Source organism: Arachis hypogaea, chromosome 12, assembly GCF_003086295.3.
Source record: "Arachis hypogaea cultivar Tifrunner chromosome 12, arahy.Tifrunner.gnm2.J5K5, whole genome shotgun sequence".
NCBI classification, from domain to species: Eukaryota; Viridiplantae; Streptophyta; class Magnoliopsida; order Fabales; family Fabaceae; genus Arachis; species Arachis hypogaea.
This window is the reverse complement of record NC_092047.1, coordinates 81,702,450-81,725,870: the sequence shown is the minus strand read 5'-3', so window position 1 is coordinate 81,725,870 and position 23,421 is coordinate 81,702,450. Positions and strand designations below refer to the sequence as shown.

The window sequence follows — 23,421 nt, the reverse complement described above, 5'->3', positions numbered from 1 at the left end:
TGGCGAAAATCCTAACGTCAGATGCACGATAGAAGGACGGTCCAATGGTTAGCTACCAGGACTTGTCGGGTTGGTTTTATAACCGACAGATGAGACTCATCAGCCACTATGACAGGCATTCATCATATGCATCTATATGTCTTATTTGGATTGCCTAAGTGATTGCATAACTAAATGCTACTTGATTATCTGCTACATTTGAATCCTATTTGTGATTTCTCTGTTTGTAATAATTGTGGTTGTTGCATTTGGTTCCGTTGGTGGTGGGGAGGTTTGGAGGAGTTAGAAAGGGGAGTTTTAGATAGCTCTAAAGACCCTTAGCTAGTTGCCTATTTTAGTTTCATGGTTTAGTTATGTTTTAAGATTTAATTATCTGTTGGAAGTTCTAGGATTGCCTTCGACTTTTCCAGGACATTATATGTTAGATATGTGGGCACTGTTACCATGCTGAGAACCTCCAATTCTCATCCATGCGGGTTTTGTGGTTTTTAGATGCAGGACAGGCGGCTCCTCGCTGAGGCATGCTGAAAGCTTCTGATGTTGTGAAGATCTTTATCTTTTGGGTTTATTTTGGTTATTTGTATTTGCTTAGATACTTATTATCTTTACCTATTATATATATATGCTGTATTAAATTCCTCTTAGAGGTGATTTTGGAGACTCAGGCTTTGTAACTCTGGATTTTGGGTTTTCCTATATATCTATATATATGTATATACACTTACTCGCTCGAGCCGGTTTATCTTCGCGAGCCGAGTCTTGAGTTTTGTTATATGTATTTTGGAACTCTTGGTATATCAACTCCTTAGCTTATTCTATCTTGCGCTGTCTGCTTTATCGCTTCGTGAGCGTTACGCTTTTCAATTTAACGATTTTTGCTTTATCCCTTTCTTCAAAGGCTCCTAGTTATAAACCTTTTTCACTATATTATGTATATAATTTTTATTTTTAGAGGTCGTAGCGCCTCGCCACCTCTGTTTTACATCCTAGGTGTAAAGTTCTGTGTGGTAGGGTGTTACAGTTTGGAACTATGCTTACAACGAAGTTCTTTTTCCATTGAGAAATTATAGACCAACAATAATTCTCACATCAGTCACCTAATGGCGCAGTTCTGGGTGTCGCGGTGGCTGTGCCAATTGGAGAGGAGTGTGGACGACGCGACTGTAGGAGGTGGAGAGGGAAAGAAGGGAAAGGGTTTCTGTGCGCGGCTATGGAAATGAGAGAGAAAAGGAAGGGTTTCTACCGTTTTTAATTAGGATTTATTTAATCATCTTTTAATTATTCAAATTTAAATTTAAAAAGTTTAAAATTAATTATTAAATAGAGTTGTTTTAAAAATTGGCTGATTATTCTTGGTTTCATATACTTTTCTAAATATTATTGATGATTAATTGATGTTTATAAATCACAAAATTTGTTGGCCTCTAGCACTTCTCTGAAATAAATAAAGAGGAGTGCTAAGAGGCCAGCAAATTTTGTGATTTGTAGTCATCAAGGCATCAATTAACCATCATTGATATTTTTAATGGAGTGAAATTTCTTTTAATAGTATGAAATTACTTACTTTTTTATAGTTAAATACTAACCAAATTTTAATAAAAGTACTTATCCCTAAACTTTTTCATAAATATATTAAGTGATACAGATTTTAAACAATTAAATCTACCATTGTTTTGACATTATAGACAAAAAGGTTAATGAATGAGAATTTGCTTGAAGTATTAATTAATATATATCTCGCAACAGTATAAATTCAGCATACTAATTGAATCCGAATTTAAAACATATGGTGTGCAGTGTGCAGCACATACTAATACAAGTCTCTGTGTTACATCTTTGCTACTCATTCACATTAATTTAATATCCAACAAAATTACCCTATTTTTTAAATACTTACAATTTATGGTTACTATCGAAAGAACCATACAAATTGGATTTATACCACACATAAAATTTTATAGTGTTGAACAAACCCTGAATTTGGTTTATACGACCCATAACAAATTTATGTTATCGTAAGTTATTTCTTAGTTGAAGAATTTGTTTCATATTCAATAAGAAAGATGAGAATTTGCAAATAGAAAAGATCAATACAAAATTATAATAATACTTTATAAATATAAATTTCAAATGGTAGTTAACAAAAACTTACAATAACATGATTTTGTTTTTCTTTTCATTTAAGAAGTTCTTAACAAATGTTGCATAATTTATAAAGACAAAATATATTTAGTATGAACACACTTGGGGGTTACTTTGTATTGTAACTTTTGCAGAGTTAAGCCTACGGTCACTTCACAATTGATGGTGGTCAACTGGTCATATCATATTTTAATTCAAGGCAGAATTGGGAAGCAAAAAGCAGATGGTCATCAAGCATTGTACTGCATTCAAACCAAATGGTCAAATGTTCCACTCTTTAACACCATATTGGATAACCTAGAAAAAGTGCTGAATACTTATTGAACCATCTCGATACATTTCTTTCCCCAGTCCTGCTCAAAAACTTTGGAAGCCATTTACAATGTCCATGTCACCTGATGAAACAAAAAACCTACATGTTATTCCAAATGATATCATTTTCGATATCTTCACTAGACAAGATTCTAAAACGGTGGGGCAGAACCGAACTCTTTGCAAGTTTTGGAAGGAAAAGTTGATTCTCCGAGAGTTTGTACTTGTATTTATGCTGAGATTGGTGGAGATAATCTAGCTTTAGGTGCAAGCTAGGTTTTCAAGATCAATCCTGAAACTGGGAACAGAGAAGATTTGAGAATTTCTTTTCTGAGGAAGTGATCAGTTCTGATAATGGGATTATAGTAGTTGGGTACTCTTCCCTTATTGTTTGGAACGATTTTACTATTGATTATTCAAATATCCCTGCCTTCAATTATGCACTTACTTATATCCAAGGCTGTGATGAATATATGTTGGTCAATATATACAAGATTAAGTTTTTAATATGCAACCTATTCATCAGTTAATGGTCATTGGGATAGATATGTTCCGTGTCCACCATATCCTAAATATGTTGCCATGATAGCTTGAATTGGAATAATCATCTTGCTACCAAGAGATTAATGAGTTTGTCTACATTATAATTCCCCAAAAGGCCAGTAGTAGCACTCACAAAATCCTAAAATAAATGGACAACTCTGTTTTGTTTCCATTTATAGTCTTGGATATGGTACGTATCATGGCATCGTGCAATGAGGGGTCATGGAATTGGAGTTGTTTGTTGGTAAAGAACTAATTTTGCTTAAAGAGGTATCTTACATTAGACAGTGGCCTCCCAATGATAGTAGGAGGACAATAATCGGATTAGGTGGTGCTAATCCAAGAACTCGCATTACCAGAATCATTAATATCATGGATTATCCTTTTGATGTGTTCATCAAATCCATCTGTGTGAGCTATGACATGGTCCTTCATGTTTAGATGTGTATTATCCAAAATTATTTTTGTTTCATGTGTAATGTGTTAATAGATTTGGCTCATGTTGAATTTTCTTTCATTTTAATATCTAATGCAAGTAAAAATAGTTGTACAATTTTTTGACTCATATTTTTCTAATATATAACTCATTTTAAAAGACGTTTCTTAATTCTAAGAGATTTTTTAACATGTTAATTGGTATGCAATGGGAAAAATCAAAAGTTCAAAATATCAAATTTTGGATGGGTGATGTATGTTTGTTGAAATTAAAAAAAAAAAAAATTGTGGTCTTGAACATTAGAGCAAAAATGTGCTCTTGAGAGTGCTAGCAAAATTGTTTTTTATTGGGTAATTAGGATTGAACAAACAATTTTATATAAATAGGACACGATAATTTTATATAAATAGGACACGATAACAGTTTAATTTGAAGGACAAAGATGTAATATAATCAAAATTATGTTAAATAATTAAACCCTAAATCATAGACTTATAAATTTTAAACCTCGTTATTTTATATTTTATGAATAAAAACATTTATAAACCCTAAACCCTAATAGTAAACCCTAAATATTATTGTCCTATTTAAAATATACTTTGTGTATAATTTAATAAATGTTTTGTACTGCCATTCCAAGATTTTTAGTGGGCAATCATTCATGAAGAGAATAACCTTACATAGCCAGGTTACGACAACAGATTAATTTGAAGCACGAGGATGTAATATACTCCAATTCATCTTAAATGTTTATTTAATCTGTTTATCTATGTATTATTTAAATGTCATATCTACTTTTGTTAATCAAAATTTAACTAATATTTTAAAAACTTCTATAATAAAAAAGTCAGTTTCTGAATATCGAATTATTTACTGCTTTAAAAAGATATTATCTTCACAATAATTTGAATTGTATTAAATTTGTAAATATTGTACTTCACAATTAAAAAATAAATAATTTTACCCAATAAAAATCAATCAAGTTTAATGGAATAAAAATCCAGAAAATAAACTTTCCAATAAATCACTAGCTAATCCGATTTTTTTAGTTGCTCTGTTTTTAAATATAAAGGTCATATTAGATGACATAAAACAAGTAACAATGAGTTGAAATCATTTTGGCCCTGAAATTTTTGATCGGCTTCAATTTCGACTCCCAAATTTATAGTTATCCAATTAACATTCCTAAATATTAAATTGTGACCCACGTTTGTTCTTGTAGATATCTCCATTAACAGATGTTTACGGCCTGGCCCAAATTCACGCGGGTCAACCCGACCCGAGTTCTCTCCGGCCCAGCAACGCGCCCTCCATCCGACCCGGACACGCGTCCCGTACGGCTTGCACACAGCTGTGGGACAGCGTCCTTGAGGGAATGGGCCTGTCCACTTGAGGGGCCCACTACTGACATGTATATAAGGGGGAGACTGGCTCTCCCCCTGAGGTACGTCACATTCTTACACCACCCCCCTCCACCTGCACATATTCTGACAAGAGCGTCGGAGTGTCTTTGCAGGTGGCACCCCCCTCTCCATACGAAGTGCTCGGGACCTCGCACACCCTGGACCAGGAGATCACGACTAGACGAGCCTCCCCATCATCCCAAACGCTGACCTCAGGGTCCTGACCCGAACCGTCCGGTAGCCGCCCTACCGAACATTGGCGCCGTCTGTGGGGACCCACTCGTCCATGGATTTCGTGCTGGTCCAAACTGGGACAGGCTCCGAGACAGCGCCTCCCGTGCTCGGGGGAGGCGTCGTTGCGACGGAAACCCGGCAACAACAGAGGTCGCCCCCAAGGGATGCGACGCAAACTCACGAGAGACGCCCCTTCGGGGAGACAGGTGACAACCACGCCAGGATAATGCAAGAGCTACGCCACAGAATGCAGGACTTAGAGCGCAGGCTAGCAGAGAGAGAGCGCGACCAACGCTCCCCAAAGCAGAGTCCCACCCGTTCCCGTTCAAGGAGCCGCTCGAGGCGCACGCCCAGCCCCCAATACGAGTCGGAGAGCACTGGGGGACGGGTACGCCCCAGAAGAAGAAGTCGGGACCCCATCATCTACGCCCGACACGAAAGGCGACGAGCGTCGAACAGGGGCGACGAGGAGGTGCGCCGCGAGAACGACGAGTCGAGAAGAACTGCCCGAGGACCCGTCATAATAGGAGCGACTCCTTTCCACCGTTCCGTACTCGAGGTCCGGCTACCGAAACACTTCGACAAGCCGACGGACATGAAGTATGACGGAACGCAAGACCCCCTGGAACACTTGACGGCCTTTGAGGCCAGGATGAACCTAGAAGCAGTGGGAGACGAGGTCAGATGTCGCGCTTTCCCGGCCACCTTAGCGGGCCCGGCAATACGGTGGTTTAACAACCTCCCGCAAGGCTCGGTGACCCAATTCTCCGACATCAGCCACGCCTTCTTGGCTCAGTTCACGACCAGGATTGTCAAAGCCAAACACCCAATCAATTTGCTAGGGGTGACACAGAGACCCGGAGAGCCGACCAGGAAGTACCTGGACCGTTTTAATGACGAGTTCTTAGAAATTGACGGTCTGACGGACTCGGTGGCAAGTTTGTGCTTAACGAACGGGCTCTCGAATGAGGACTTCAGGAAACACCTCACCACAAAGCCCGTCTGGACAATGCAAGAGATCCAGTGCGTGGCCAAAGAATACATCAATGACGAGGAAGTCAGCCGGGTTGTGGCTGCCAATAAACGGCAGCCCGCCTACAACCAAGCCCGGCACTTTGAAGGTAGAGAAAGACCAAAGGAGCACGCCAGGGACGGCGGTCCGAGTAAACCACCCAAACCGTTCCCCCGAGTTGGGAAGTTCACCAACTATACCCCCCTCACGGCGTCAATCACTGAAGTTTACCAACAGATAGCAGAAAAGGGGATACTGTCGAAGCCCCGACCACTGAAGGACAGGACGGGAGGAAACAAGAACCTCTACTGCGAGTATCACAAGGGTTACGGGCACAAGACCCAAGACTGCTTTGACCTAAAGGACGCCCTTGAGCAATCTATCAGGGACGGCAAACTCGCCGACTTCTCCCACCTTATAAGGGAACCAAGGAGACGCAACCAGGACCACGACAGTGAAGACAGATCCCGACCAACGAGGCGACGACAAGAACCAGAGGGTGACGACCACGGTCTCACGGTGGTAAACGTGGTGACGGCCAGGAATACCGCCCCGAGGTCGAAATCGGCGCAGAAGAAGGATGCCAAGGTCCTAGCGGTCTCCACCTCACCCGTTAGAAGTCTTAAGGGTCTCCCACCTATCTCTTTCGGCCCGGAGGACCAATGGTTTGACGAGGTGCCGGAAAGTCCGCCCATGGTCATCACGGCTAGGGTCGGAACTGGCCTCGTCAAACGAATCCTGGTAGACACGGGGGCAGACTCAAATATCATGTTCCGAAACGTTTTCGATGCCCTGGGATTGAGAGATTCCGACCTGACGACCCACCAGCACGGTGTGGTAGGGTTAGGAGACCACTTCATCAAGCCGGACGGAATCATCACACTCCCGACCTCTGTGGGACAAGGGCAAAGACGGAGAACAGTCATGGCAGACTTTGTAATATTACGAGATTCGACGGCTTATAACATCATCCTGGGGAGAAAGACCATTAACGACCCGGGGGCAGCTATCAGTACGAAACTACTGGTGATGAAGTTCATCACCGATGACGGATCCGTGGGATCCCTCAGGGGCGACTTGGAAACGGCGGTCGCTTGCAACCACGCCAGCCTTTCTCTCAGGAAAAAATCCAAAGAAGCGTCAGGGGTCTTCCTGGCCGACCTGGATGCCAGGGTAGACGACAAACCCAGACCAGAGCCAGAAGGAGACTTGGAAAAGTTCAGAGTCGGCGAGGAGGACGATAAATTCACATTCATAAACAGAAACCTCCCCCACGAGATAAAGGATCCTTTGATGGAAATGATCAGGGCCAATGCCGACCTCTTTGCCTGGACACCTGCTGACATGCCCGGGATAGATCCCCAGCTCATGTCGCATCACCTGGCCGTAAAGGCAGGAGCCAAACCAGTGGCCCAGAGAAGGAGAAAAATGTCGCAGGAAAGGGCGGAAGAGGTGGCCAAGCAAACGGCCAGCCTCCTAGAAGCGGGATTCATCCGGGAACTGGACTACTCGACTTGGTTGTCGAATGTAGTTCTGGTTAAAAAACACAATGGGAGATGGAGAATGTGTGTGGACTACTCTGACCTCAACAAGGCCTGTCCCAAGGACTGCTACCCCCTGCCTAATATTGATGCACTCGTCGACGTAGCGGCGGGGTACAGGTATCTAAGCTTCATGGATGCCTACTCAGGGTACAATCAGATACCGATGCACCGACCCGACGAGGAAAAAACGGCGTTCATAACGCCAGGGGGCATCTATTGTTACAAGGTAATACCGTTTGGTCTAAAAAATGCTGGGGCCACATACCAAAGGTTGATGAATAAGATATTCAGCGAACTCATGGGCAAAACAGTAGAAGTCTATGTGGATGACATACTCGCAAAGACCGCACGACCCGACGATCTCCTGAGCGACCTTAACGGCGTTTTCTCGTCCCTCCGGCAACACGGCATGAGGCTTAATCCGCTCAAGTGCGCGTTTGCCATGGAGGCCGGAAAGTTCCTGGGCTTCATGATCACTCAAAGAGGAGTGGAAGCCAATCCCGAAAAGTGCCAAGCGGTCCTTCAGATGAAGAGTCCGGGTTGCATCAAAGACGTCCAGAGACTTGCCGGAAGATTGACAGCTTTATCCCGTTTCCTCGGTGGATCGGCAGCAAGAGCCCTACCCTTCTTCAATTTAATGAGAAAGGGAATGACGTTCGAATGGACCCCAGCGTACGAAGAGGCATTCAACCACTTCAAGGAAATCTTGGCGGCACCACCAGTTCTCGGGAAACCCAGGGCCGGAGAACCGCTCTACCTCTACCTGTCAGTAACCGAGGAAGCGCTTGCCGCGGTCCTCGTTACAGAAGAAGCAAAGACACAACAGCCCGTTTACTTCGTGAGCAGGGCACTCCAGGGACCAGAGCTGAGGTACAGCAAACTGGAAAGACTGGCGCTGGCGCTCCTAGTGTCCTCCTGAAGGTTAAGACAATACTTCCAGGGTCACCGTATAGTCGTGAGGACAGATCAGGCGATTCGACAAATACTGCAAAAACCTGACTTGGCTGGTAGGATGATGACCTGGGCCATCGAGCTCTCACAATATGACCTACAGTATGAGCCCCGACATGCAATCAAGGCCCAGGCAATGGCAGACTTTTTGGTGGAGGTAACAGGGGACCCTCCCGAAGAAACGGGCACACGGTGGAGGCTTCATGTGGACGGAGCCTCCAACCAAACGTCCGGAGGAGCAGGGGTCATCTTAGAAAGCCCAGCAGGGGTCATCTATGAGCAATCGACCAAGTTCGAGTTCCCAGTGTCGAACAACCAAGCAGAATATGAGGCTCTCCTGGGCGGACTAATGCTGGCTCGGAAAGTCGGGGCGACGAGGGTCGAAGTATGCAGCGACTCCCAAGTCGTCACCTCGCAGGTAAACGGAAGCTACCAAGCCCGGGACCCCCTCCTCAAAAAATACTTGGAAAAGGTTAAGGAAATGACAAGCCAGTTCCAGGAGGTCATCGTCCAGCACGTTCCAAGAGAAAGGAACACACGGGCAGACCTCCTGTCGAAGCTGGCAAGCACAAAGCCAGGATCGGGTAACCTGTCGCTCATCCAAGGCATGGTGAAGGAACCAACGGTCGTCCTCCACTTGACGAAGTCGAGTCCCTCATGGCTGGACCCCATCACCAACTTCCTGGAACTCGGCAAGTTACCCGAAGATGAGAAAGCAGCCAAAGCTTTAAGAAGGGAGGCGGCCAGATATGCAATCATACAGGGACAACTATTCAAAAAGGGACTTAGCCAGCCCCTATTGAAGTGTTTGCACCCCGACCAAACGGACTACGTGCTTAGAGAAGTCCATGAGGGGTGTTGCGGACACCACATCGGGGGCAAAGCCCTAGCAAGGAAGCTCATCCGAGCAGGATACTACTGGCCGACAATGATGAAGGACTCAAAGGAATTCGTCAGAAAATGCACACAGTGTCAACAAAACGCCAACTTCCACAAGGCGCCGGCCTCCGAGCTAAGCTCGCTAACGACTACACGACCTTTTGCACAATGGGGAATCGACCTCCTGGGACCTTTCCCGGTCGGCCCAGGACAAGTCAAATACCTCATTGTCGCCATTGACTACTATACCAAATGGGTGGAGGCTGAACCACTAGCCACGATATCGTCCTCCAACTGTCGGAAGTTCATGTGGAGGCAGGTGATAACCCGTTTCGGTATCCCGGAGGTCGTTATCTCAGACAACGGGACCCAGTTCACCGACAAGAAGTTCATGGAATTCCTCTCTGGCCTAGGGATAAAGCAAAAGTTCTCCTCAATAGAACATCCCCAAACAAACGGGCAGGTAGAGGCCGCAAACAAAGTCGTCCTTCTTGGTCTAAAGAAGCGCCTAGACAGTAAGAAAGGAAACTAGGCTGACGAACTCTCCTCCGTCTTATGGTCTTACCGGACAACCGAGCAAAGCGCTACGGGGGAAACTCCCTTTCGCCTAACATACGGGGTCGATGCGGTGATACCAGTCGAAATCGGCGAACCAAGCCCCCGACTACTACTCGCGGGCATGAGCGAAGCGGTCGAGAAAGACCTGATTGAAGAAACAAGGGAGATGGCTTACCTAACAGAAACGGCGCTGAAACAAAGAATAGCCCTGCGTTACAACGCAAAAGTCCTCAAACGAGATTTCGAGGAAAGGGACCTCGTCCTGCGACGCAACGACATCGGCGTCCCGACCCCAGGGGAAGGTAAGCTGGCGGTAAATTGGGAAGGTCCCTACAGGGTAAGGGAGGTACTCGGCAAAGGCGCTTACAAACTCGAAAGACTCGACGGCAAGGAAATACCCAGAACATGGAACGCAGGTAACCTAAAGAGGTTCTACTCTTGACCCACCAGCTCATCGACCAGGGAGCCTAGCCAGATAGTTGATATTTGCCCTATCCACGTTAATTCATCTTGTTTACTTACTTTGTCAAATACTTGCCCAGCTGACGATTAATTTTCACTTGTTCAAATTTTTTACTTGTTAAAATTTTCTTACTTCACATCTGTTTCACACGACTGATACCTAAAATGGCACCCCGGGATTGATCACCCCAGGAGCCAGACGGGTCATAAGCCTTAACCAATTCGACGACGACGCGACCAAATCGGTCCGAACCGTTGCCAAACGTGAAAACGGCGAGACGGGCACAAGAAATAAGCTCGCCCAGAATAAACGGTAAAACGATAACGGCAACACGACAAGACAACGAAACGAGCGTAAATCACAAAGCAACCAAATGAGGATAACTTATAAAGTGTCAAAATATGGAACGGACAAGCAAATTGTTCAAAACAAACAAAACGACAAATACACAAAATTACAAGGAATCACTTCCTCGGCATATCTACAACCTTGCCATCTTGAATCATTTTGAAGACCCCAATAGCAGAGGTGTCGAAGTCGGGAGCCACAATCTTCATTTGAGCCTTCAAGGCATCCTCAGTCATAGTAATTGCATTCTTTCCCTGATCCTTGGTCGCCTTCAGCTTCTTTTTGAGCCCCTCAACTTCCGACCTAGCGACCTCAGCCAACGAGACAGCTTCGTCACGCTCTTTCTCCAAGGTCGCCACACGGCCCTGGGCAGAGTTCAGCTGGCCCTCCAAGGTCATCTCCCTCTCGATTAGGCGGGCCACCGACTCGTCCGAAACTTTCAACTTCTTGGCAGTGGACGCCGCCTTCTCCTCCGAAACCTTGAGCTTCTCCGTCATTTCGGACAACTGACCTTGGAGCTGCTCAACTTGGACTTTGAAATCATTATTGGCTTTAACGGAGGACTCGAGCTTCCTCCGGAGAGCTTGCATCCCCGACAACTCGAACTCAGCCTTTCGGGCTATTACGGCTCCCCGGAGCAAAGTCCGATACATCCATCTAGCCTGCCCAGCCAGTTCAGTGCCAAGGAAATGTTCTTCCGTCCCGGGGATCAATTGGGAATCTATAAACCTGGTTGCATCAAAATTCCTCTCCATGATACTAAGGGCCCCCTCCGGGCTGGCTGACGACCTCCGCCTCTTGGGGGTGTGAATAAGCTCCACGTCATCATCTTCTTGGTGAGAAGCGGTTGAGTGCCCGCCAGTTGCCTCCTCGGGAACAGGGGAACCCTGATCCCCGATAGGCCTTTTCCCCGCCTTAACGGCCTCCCGAGAAGAAGCCTCACCCTGACCTTCAACCCCCACGGCCGGACCCTCTGACTTCCCGGTCTGATCCTCCCCCTCCCCAGCATCTTTCTCCGTTTTCTCGTCGTCACTTTCCTCAAAAAAGGTCTTCATCAAGTTTTCAAGACCGACCACAGTGGCAGACATTTCCACTACAACAAACAACAAACGCGTTAGTCGTCAAAACGGATAAACGAAACAACAGTAAACGCAAAGACAAGCAAACAAGACAACTCACGGATATAGCTCCTGCCGGCCTCCCGTTCACCCATAAGAAGATGAGGGTTCACGGGGTTCTTTTCAAAAATAGCAAAAAGAACGTCAGCTATTTGTTTATCTACAGGCGACAACCTTTTGTACGTCACCTTGATGAAGGAGTTCGACCCCGCCCCGAAACTCCAGTACGTCGGGATAAGGCGCTCCCCCTCTAACGACAACCAAAAGGGGTGACGACCTTTGACGGGGTGAACTTTGAAATACTTGTCTTTGAAGCCGTGGTAGGAGTCCTCAAAGAGGCCAAATATCTTCCTACCCTGGGCAGAACGGAAAGAGAGAAACCCCTTCCTCGCCTTCCCCTGCTTGGAAGGGTTGGTAAGGGTAAAGAAAAAGAGAAAGACGTCTACTGATACCGGCAACTCCAGGTACTCGCAAACCATCTCGAAACAGCGGATCGAAGCCCAACTGTTCGGATGGAGCTGAGAAGGGGAAACGGATATCCGGTTGAGGAGCGCCATTTGGAAATCCGAGAACGGTATCCGTACGCCGACTTGTGTGAACATGGATTTGTAAAACCAAATCCAATCGGGGACCCGAGGAGAATAGAAGTTGAGCTCATAAATACGCTCGCGGGGGGCAGGAACGGAGACCTCATAGTTGGCTTCCTCGTCCGTCCCACCGCACAAGTGGCCGGCTTGCCGGAACTCGGTCAACTCTTCCAAACTCATTTGGTTGGGCGACTCCTTTATATCGTCAGTCACCCAAGCATACGGGTCGTAAGCCGCACCAATTCCAGAAGACCGGGAGACAACGCGAGGCATACCTACAGCGGGGTACCACTCCGTTAGTCTATGAGGTCGGGAGCCCGAAAAAAACTCAGAAACTACGCCTTTTCAACTCAATCGTGACCAAACACGGCTAAAAACTACGCCTACCACATAAACCACCCAAAAACCTATCCTAGAATGGTACCCCTCCCCTAACTCACCTACCCCAACATTGAAAAACCTTTCGGCAAAAATAAACTAGCCATGCAACAAACGCAAGCAGCAATCGCACAGCAGCAGGACATAGCACAGATACCAAAGGATAGAGACCAAAAAATTACCTGGAATGATGTAAGAAACTTGGACTGAAAGTTGAAGCAGGAGGGAGTTCGCACTGGAAGCTTTGGATGTTAGGGAGAGAAGGAGTTGGAAATAGCAAGAGTGGGAGGTGGATAGGGAGAAAACTGTTTAAAAACCACCGCCAGAAGCGCGAAAGAAAGCAGGGGCAAGATAGTCTTTGCGCGCGGGTTTTTTCGAATCATTATGAGCATTAAATGCCCAGTGCGAAGAACGAAACGGCAAACGGGTGCCACAGCAGACCAAGAGACACGCGCACAAGAGACGCGTCTCTCCCATGGTCAGCCAACCCGACGACAACGCACGAACGAAGACATCACGCGCCACCAATGGCCCTCACGGCCATCGCTGACGCGTCGGGGGCACTGTTACGGCCTGGCCCAAATTCACGCGGGTCAACCCGACCCGAGTTCCCTCCGGCCCAGCAACGCGCCCTCCACCCGACCCGGACACGCGTCCCGTACGGCTTGCACACAGCTGTGGGACAGCGTCCTTGAGGGAATGGGCCTGTCTACTTGAGGGGCCCACTACTGACATGTATATAAGGGGGAGACTGGCTCTCTCCCCGAGGTACGTCACATTCTTACACCACCCCCCTCCGCCTGCACATATTCTGACAAGAGCGTCGGAGTGTCTTTGCAGGTGGCACCCCCCTCTCCATACGAAGTGCTCGGGACCTCGCACACCCTGGACCAGGAGATCACGACTAGACGAGCCTCCCCATCATCCCAAACGCTGACCTCAGGGTCCTGACCCGAACCGTCCGGTAGCCGCCCTACCGAACAACAGAGATCTGATATGGCACGTTAAGTTGACATAATGTGTATCCACGTGACACCCAATTTGCTAGAATGGATGTGTGATGAGTGAATGATGTGGCAAAAGTTGAATGAACTCAATTTCTCCAGTAAAGTCTCAAACATATTGGGAAAAGAGGATCGCAAATTGAGTTCATTCAACTTTTGCCACGTCATTCACTCATTACACATCCATTCTAGTAAGTTGGGTTCCATGTGGATACACACTCTATCAACTTAACGTGCCACATCAAATCTTCGTTAACGGAGATAACTACAGGGACAAGCGTGGAGCACAATCCAATATTTGGAGGTGTTAATTGGGTAACTATAAATTTTGAGATCGAAATTAAAGCCGGTCGAAAATTTCAGAGCCAAAATGGTTTCAACTCTACATTTGATATGTAAATGTGATCTCCAACTTTATTAAAGATGCCAATGACTATTATAACAATATATTCGCACATTGGAGTATTTATGCATGAGATTCTATTAGTTGTACCTGGATTATATATTTGTAATCAAATTAACATGCATGATACGCCTCATGTGTTCAACTCTTTCTATGAAGATATGCTACCTGGTCATTAACAATATTGAATTAGTTATGGACAGTAACACTTGGATTTCAATTATGTGGTTAGAACTACAAGATAAGCGCTAAATACCGTCGAATTTAGTATTGTACATTAGCGGTAAATTTATTGTCGGATTTATCAGCGTTCATTGTAACAAATTCGTCAGTTGAAATCATTATTGGTGGATTTGTATTTCTGATGGTAAATTCACTTATAATTATTAGAGAAAAAAAAATAAAAGAATAGGGGCGAAAACTTGGAGCGAATTTACCGTCAGACGGTAAATTCATTTAGTGTGACGCTACATTTTGGCTACTTGAATTAGTTACTATCGAATTTATTCACCGGTAAATCGGATAGTAAAAGTGAAATAAATTTAAAATGCCCAACCCTCCCTCTTTACTCTTGGAAACACTCTTCTCTTTGCACTACTTTCCTCTCTCTTCTCTCTTCACTGCAACTACCATTGACAGTCTCTCCCGTAATCATTTATCAATGCTGACCATCTACATTCTCCTCCAAAAATTGCGTGAAGTCGCCTGGATCCTGTTTTGTCGCTTCAAATGGAGTTCCTCTCTTTATCTCTGTCACCATCAAAAGAGCTGTTGCTGCTGATGGCACCTCATCTTAAGCAAATTTTAGGGTTCTTTTTCATTCATTTTCTTAGGTTTTAATCGAATTCCTTATGTTTTCTAAAGAAATTTTATAAAAAAAAAAAATTAAATATTTAGAGTTGAGATAGTATTTTTATGTTTTCAAGAGTTTTTGGCTCAAAAATAGTAAGAATCAAAGCCTTTTCATAAGAAAAACACAAATACAACAAAAGCATAGCCTAAAGAACAAAAGCGTTCCCTAAAGAAAAAAGAAATGAAGCAACCAAGCAAGCACGCAAGGCACATGCCCGTCGGACAAGGGACCACGCCCGACGGACCCCTCTTCTCCTACGCACCCCCGACGGCTAGCTCCTGCGCCTAGCAAATCCCCTTCCTGGAAGGTGAATTTCGAGCTTTTGCTCATTTTCTCTAATACAAGCTCGATTTAAACATAATTACAACTCTCAAGAAGCAACAATTAAGACCTAAGCTTAATTATCTCCTTCATTTGAAGTCTTAATCACATCCAAAATATTAAAGACTCTAAAAAATTAGTTATTAATTCTTTCTAGAAATATAAAGAATTTGGTTCGTTAGGATTTGATTTGAATTATTGCTTTGAATTTGAAATTGAAGTTAGTAAGTAGTTATCTTATTTTTCTCTTCGAGAGATAAGATTAAGAGAGTTTGAATTCTAGAATTTAGGATATAAATAAGTGAACCTTGTTCACAGAGAAGGACATTCAGTTCCTCCGCTTAATTTCTTTTCATTGTTTTCTTTCATTTTCCATGGGTAACTAATCCTCTGTCAAATGGTTAGGAGCTTTGTTTATGTTTTCTATGGATTATTAATCTATGTTTATTTTATTTTGAAATCTTTCATTGATCTATTTTATGATTGAGTTATTCGTTCTTCATTCGAATTAGTGGTATCGAAAAGTATGCTAATCTCTTTTGAATTCTTTTATTATAATTGAAAATTTTGATATTTAAATTAAAGATTGAAAACTCTTTCACATGACTCTTTGAATTCAGCTAGGAATAGTGGTTCAATTAGTGTGCGATATATACATGATTTTCAATCACTCTAATTTTGAATAAGTGACATATAACGGATTAGAATAACTTTTGAAAATTATATTTTCTTCTAAGACTTAATTGGATGAGACTAGCTTAAATACGTGACATATAATTCGATCTAAGGACTACTTTTAAATCTTATTTGAATCTAAATAAGTTTTTGTACTTAACATCTTTAATTATTTAACTGACAACTATTTAATTAAAGAGAAACTGTGGAACTAAAGAATTGGAAATCAGTTACTAAAGATTTGTTATGAAAGATCTTTGCATACTTTAAAATAAGTAAACAAGTTTTGATCTTTTTAAGAGCATAAGCATCTCCGAAATCCTTAACTCTCACCATTATTGTCTTCTCTCAAATCAACATTCAAGTTCTCTGTTCGTAAACATTCAAGTATTTAAGTTCTAAGTTCTCAACAAGACTCAATCTTGCCCTCTTCATCTAGGTTCTTTTAATCTAATTAGGTATTTAATCTGATATTTGCTTGCTCACCGTGATATTACTTGAGCGATCTAGTTCATTTACCGGTATCTGTGAGCTTCAATTTTCTCTCATCAAATTTTTAGCATCATTGTCAGAGATTAATTGAGATTGACAACATAACGTTCAGTTAAATCCTAATTTAAATCTTGTTTAATTTCTTTTCTCTTCTTTTCTTTTGTTCACATTTAGTTTCTTTATTTTATTTTCTTCCATTCTACGTTCTTTTTTCTTTTATCAGTTTTTTTTTTAATTTCTTTGAGTTTACACTTCTTTCCTTACGTTATTTTTCTTTTTTACTTTTGTTAGTTTCTTTATCTTTCTCATTCCTTTAATTCTCGTCTACCGAAAAGTGTGTTTGATCTTTTCTTATTTATGTATAAAAGGAATGATGGAGCAAAAAGTTGTGGATAAAATACTAACAAATAATGAACGAATGATGCAACGACTTTTCTTTCTCACAAAACAAATGAAACAAAGGCAGGACAAGCCATTGAGAATTTGAGTTATTCTCCCAAACCATGAAATTACTCTTTTCCTGAATGGAGGAGCTACCCAACTCCTAACTGAAAAAATCAAAGACAAGGATATTTCAACTGTCCATGCCAACAGCAAAACAATTTCAATGTGGAATATCAAGTCCCTCAAGAGTTAGCATCTCTTGAACTTGTTGTGGAAAAATTATCACACTCAACTACCATTTTATTCAACAAACCCAAAAATTCATGCAAAAAGCAAAAACAAACCTAAAAAACCGAGATATGTTTTTAACCAAACTTATCTATACACTACCTGTTCCAAGATATACCTTAGAATATTATGTTCTATATGTTTGTCTACACAATTTAAAATTCCTGAATTTACACAATTTAAAATTCCTGAATTTGTCACTCTATTAAGCAATTATTATATAAGTTTTCTATGATGAAAAATTTATGAAATTTGTTTGCAGGTGACACTTGAAAAGCTGCTATATATTATACCCTTCCCTGCATTTACATTTGTTGTAACACCAGAATTTGCTGGGATTTTAAGTTGACAGATTTATTACACCAAATGACAAAAATGGCATAATTTTACAGCTTTTTTAAGTATTATTTTATTCTCCTCCTCAAAAAATAAAAAACTTCATAAACAATCTCATAGGAAACTTCATCCCAAACTTTCCCATACAATAATCATAAAGATGAATAAATAGGTACACCCGGTAAGGTTGTTCCGGCATCAACAATAAAATTGTTGCCGGTGACATAATCAGAAGAATCATGAACTAAGTAACGAACAAGTGTTGTTAATGCTGGATCCGAAGTGCCGTATGTCCTCAAAGGTACGGTTTTCATGGCCACTTGATTCAGCCAATCTTTCTCCATTAATTTTTCAGTAATCTCAGATTTGAAAAGTCCAGGTGATATAGAATTCACTCTGATTTTATGTACTCCTAATTCCAATGCCATAACCTATCAATATAAGAGAAAAAAAAATATACCGTTGTTTTAGAATTGCATAAAGTTAGTATAATTAAACAAAAGAAGTTGCTTTTTATATATGTGAATATAAAAGATAGTAGATAACAATTAGGATAATTCTGTAATGAAAAAGTATTTGAGTGAAGAAAATAAAAAATAGTGTGTACAGTCTATTTTTAAGAATTAATAAAAATAAATGACATATTTTTTTTAAAATTATCTAACTAGTTATAAAGGTAAATTTTTATCTTTTTATTAGTGTTTAAATCTAAGGTTGCGAGAACCAAATCGATCAATAAACTGATATAGTTACTGATTCAACAGTTTAATGGTTCAAGTAGAATTGAATCATTGTTAAATTGATTTAATTAAATATAAAATAAAATTTTCAAAAATTTAATATATAATTTTTAATATTTAAATTCAAAAATTTTTGGATTAATAAAAATCAAAATTTTACAGTTTTACATATATCTTGTTTATAATTATAATTAAAAATTTACAAATAAGTTTAAACTTCAAACATCAAAATTTATAACTAAAAATAATAATAATAATAATAACAACTCACACAAATTTGAAGGTTATTGGATTAATTAAACCTTAAAAGAGAGAAAAACTATATTTTTATAAAAAAAAACCTCAAACCGCGTCATTTTAAAAAGTTTAAACTAAAAATTCTCAAAATATCATATACGACTTAGTTTGGTAAAGTTTTTATTTTTTAAAAGTAGCTTATAAAAGCTAATTTTTAAAAGATGACTTTTAAAAATCGTAACATTTATGTTTGGTAAATCAAATTAAAATTAGCTTTTAATAAACATAAGCAACAACAATTGCATTTGATAAAATAGGTTTTAAAATTTAAAAATATTATAATAGACATAAATGTAAGCATTAAATTTAAAAATTAGTTAACATATGAGATTATATTAGACTCTTAAATTTTGAAAAGCACAAATTAATTTTAAAAAATTTTATTTTATGTGCTTTTAAAAGTACCTCAAATTTTTAAAAACGGAAAGCATAAACACATAATCTTTTTTATTTACCAAACACAAAATAAAGAGTTTGAACTTTTAAAAAATACAAATACCCAAAAACTTTACTAAACCAAGCCCTAATCACAGAGAACTGCTGATCCGACCAAATTTTTCTCCTGATTTTTACCGAACGGTTTTTCATGTCAACCGTTAAAGCTTTCCAACATGTCTATCAGGGTGGCAGCAAGCCAGCAATTGGGTAATGTCACAAAGACAATTATTTAATTTTGATGTCTTTATCTCTGAGGAAACTGAAAATTAACTTCTCCATATCATACATTTCTTAACTATTACATATTTACATATTTAACGTGTGACTAGACATAGAAAAGTTAGCTTAAATAATCATTTGAACATTAGTCACGATTAGGAACCACCATAATTAGCAATTTAGCATAGATACTTGTAAAAATAATCTTGATTTTCTGTGGTAGCCTTTGACCGTGTATCAAAATTCAAGAAAAAGCTTCTCTTCCCTTTATTTGGTGCCTCTCTTTGACAGCCAGTGTTAATTTTAGGGGAAAAAATATTTAATATGGGTTAAAATATAATATTTTCAAGTATATTGTCTTTTTTTATTTTTTATTTATCAAATTTCAATTTAAAAATATTTTAAATTTTTTAATTTTCCAAAAATAAAAATCAAAAGATCTAATTTCAATTTAAAAATATTTAAAAATATTTTATTTTTGAAAAACAAAAATTAGAAGGCTCAATTTCTCTTTTTTTTTTTCTTTTCAAATTGATGGGTGCGATTTCTTCACACCACTGCCAAAAGCTCAAAGAAATTGAAGGCACAAATTTCTACCTCCAAATTATTGTGATACACACATTTGATGATTGATGAAAACGTTTCTATCATACATAGTTGCACAATATCAAAATTATTTTGCATTAATTTTAAGATGAACATGTAATGCAGTAATTATTTTTAATAAAGTGATAACACATAATTAAACATTTGAATAAATCATATTAACATTAGTAATATAAGTGTATAAAAATTAAATTCTTCAAAATAAATTGCACGTCAAATAATATTTTATTTACCTTGGTGAGCATATTGACGCCTGCCTTTGAAGAAGCATAGGCAACACCCCCCGGCAACTGGCCTCTGTTGTCACCAGCAATTGATGAGATATTGATAATGGATCCTTTTATCTTAGCAGCACGCATGCGTACGCATACATATTTTGACACTAACCAAGTCCCAGTTACGTTAGTTTTGAACACTTGATTCCATTCCTCCTCAGGTAATTCCCAAGCCGGTTTCACATTTCCTACGCACAACAAAAGTAAGAAAACAGAGCAAATTATTATTATGGCTAGAAATCAATCATTTCACTTACTCTTTAATATCAATTATTTGTTCATTTATTTATGTTTAGAATATTATGATCTCTCAACAAACCATAAATAAAAGCCAAAAATATTTAGAAGGCAGTAAAAGTTAGTCTAAAGTAGTCTAATTTTTTATTTTATATTTATTAATTATTTTTTAAATAAATAAATAATTTTAAATATAATAAACATATAATTATAATAAGATGTTAAGTTAAATAAAATGATTTTATTTTATTCTCTTCCTAACTGTGTTATTGTCTCGAATCTCGATACCGATACTTTTCATGGGCTTATATAGCAACTTGTTGCATTACTTGCATATGCATTATTCGCGGCTATAATAATTCATTAATTCGGGTGCAGCACATGAGTCCAAAAACACCTAAATCTAATCTTAATCATTGAAGCAGAAGCAAGACTTACTAATTGTTTGAAAAAGAAAATTGTGTTCTTATTTTTAACATTTTATTTGGTCTTAAATAGGGGTGTTCATAAATTGGATCTGATATATTTATCTGTAAATTCACAAAAATAAATAAATAAATATTTTTTTATATATTTTAAGAATAAACATATTTTAAAGAGTAGAAAAAAAATTTATTGATATTTTTTTAATAAAAATAAGTTTTAAAAAATATTTATATTTTACAGCTATATCCGATATCCAATCCGATAGTAAATGTACGGATCGGATTGGATCGAAATTTTGGCCATATCCAATTCGATCCGATTCTCGTTCATCCCTAATTTTTAAATAAATGTTTATTCAAAATATAGATTATATTAATTTTTTATTAGTAACTTCGTTAAATAAATGTGCAATTAAGTAGAAATTCAACTAGAATTCAACTAGGAAGAAGAATAAGTGTTTGAAAAAAAGATCAAACTAATATTGTATAAATAATTTAATTTATTTGAAATTAAAATTATTTCAATCATTTCTTTAATATATATACTTAAATAAAATATAGTAATAGAATTTCATCGATATGTATGACCAATTTCATTTTCATTCTTCTTGGGGGGGGGGGATATATTTAATTAGTTAATTTTTTTAAAATATGAAATTGAAGACACAAAAAATAGTATGTTTTATGCATTTAATATTTTAAAAATTTAATAAAAGTAAAAAAAAACTTAAGTTTTTTTATTAAATTTTGTGTAAAGTATTATTTCTATCCAAAAAAGATTTAGAATATTAATAAATATATGGCTATGAATAAATGAAATTAATTTTTATATCTATAAAAAATAAAAAATATTATTTTTATCTATGAAAATTTAAAAAATTGACAAATTTATACATAATAAAATCTTTTAAAGAATGCTAGAAGGCAATCAAAGTTTATTGTTCTTGGCCATCAATTAGCGGTTATCATTGTTTAGAAGTATAGGATAAAATATTTTGTTGAATTACTAGATTAAAAAAATTAAACTAAAATAATTGAATCCAAGACCAAATAATGACTAAAAATAATAATTTTTGATGGCTCTAAGATTTTTTAAAATTTCTATGTAAAAAGAATAGTAAAAATTTTTTTATTGAAATCCTTGATATTTTTCGAGGTAATTGTGAGGCTTTTAGGATTTTTTTGAGAGGTTGAATTCCAACCTCAAAATCGGGACTCCCTCCACCATTGTTAAGGGCTCAAAGTTTAGCTCAACACGAGGACAAGCCTTAAGCCTCTGATACTTGTCGAGGTTAAAAAAGATGCATATATAGTAAAAAATCATATTTTTATTTTTATTTATTTACTTTTTTAAAAAAAAGCATCTCTGATTCTTCAATCTTCATAGAACAAGGTTTTGACCTCAAAATTCAGTGATGTTCCAATTACCTCTAAGACCAGCGTTGTTGATCAACGCATCAATATGGCCAAATGCATTCCACGCCTTCTCCACGTACTTCTCGATGGTGGCGCCGTCGGCGGTCACGTCAAGCTCCGCTGCAGCTGCTCGGAGGGCCCCGTCATCACTGCCTCTACCCAGGGGCGTCGTCATTCTGTTGATCTCGTCACAAAGGGACTTCAGCCGATCAACGCGGCGAGCTGCCGCGACAATCCGGCAGCCCGCACGAGCAAGATCGAGGCAGAAGTCACGGCCAAGGCCTGATGAGGCGCCAGTGACCATAACAACTTTTCCCGCAAGGTAGTTCCATGGCTCTAGTCGTGACGCCATTAATAAGCTCGGGGCTTCAATTGAATCTGTGGTGAAGAAAGAAAAGGGTGAGCAGACTCAGCAAGGCAGCAAGGCAAGGGCAGAGGAGCAGCTTTGAGGCAGAGGCAGGGAGGCCGAGGTGGCCGTTGCAGCGAGGCCGGGGCTGTGGCGTAGCTGTCGTGACAGAAGAGAAGGTGACTTTGTGGCTTGTGGGTGGAAGCTCTGACTTCTGAGAAGAGAGGAGAGTGAGTTATATTTAAAAAGAAGTGCAGGAGCTCGCTGATTTTGTGATTTTTTTTTGGTGACTTTTTTTTTTTTTTCGCTGATTTTGTGATTTGTGTTAATTAATTATCATTGATATTTTTAATAGTTTAAAATTATATTTAATAAAAATGCTGATTTTGTTATTTGTAATTAGTCATTATTAATATTTTTAATAGTTTAAAATTATATTTAATAAAAACGCTGATTTTGTTATTTGTAATTATTAAGTACTCATTTTTTTTGCTATTAAATACAAGCCAAATTTTAATAAAAACATTGATTCCCTAAACGTTTTTTTACAGTTAAAAAATATATCTGTAATTTATATTTATATTTATCAAAAATTTTATATATAAGTCATTATAATTAATATTTATATTTATCAAAATTTTAACAAATAAATTAATTTATACTGAATAAATATTGACCAAAATTTTAAAAAATTGTTAGGCTAATTTTTTGTATATAAAAAAAATATTAATATTTTTGTTAAAAATAAAATTATTTAG

At 39.3% G+C, this 23,421-nt stretch overlaps 1 protein-coding gene across 1 annotated transcript; it reads right to left on the bottom strand.

Moving 5' to 3' along the window:
• Positions 1–17,591: 17,591 nt before the first annotated feature.
• On the bottom strand, positions 17,592–23,004 carry LOC112727575 (uncharacterized). The gene is made up of 3 exons (XM_025777372.3): positions 22,330–23,004; positions 20,198–20,427; positions 17,592–18,095 (listed from the first exon to the last, which is right to left on the bottom strand). Exons 1-3 carry the CDS (start codon positions 22,667–22,669, stop codon positions 17,817–17,819), a joined length of 849 nt encoding a protein of 282 aa, XP_025633157.1. The 5' UTR covers positions 22,670–23,004; the 3' UTR covers positions 17,592–17,816.
• Positions 23,005–23,421: the final 417 nt, after the last annotated feature.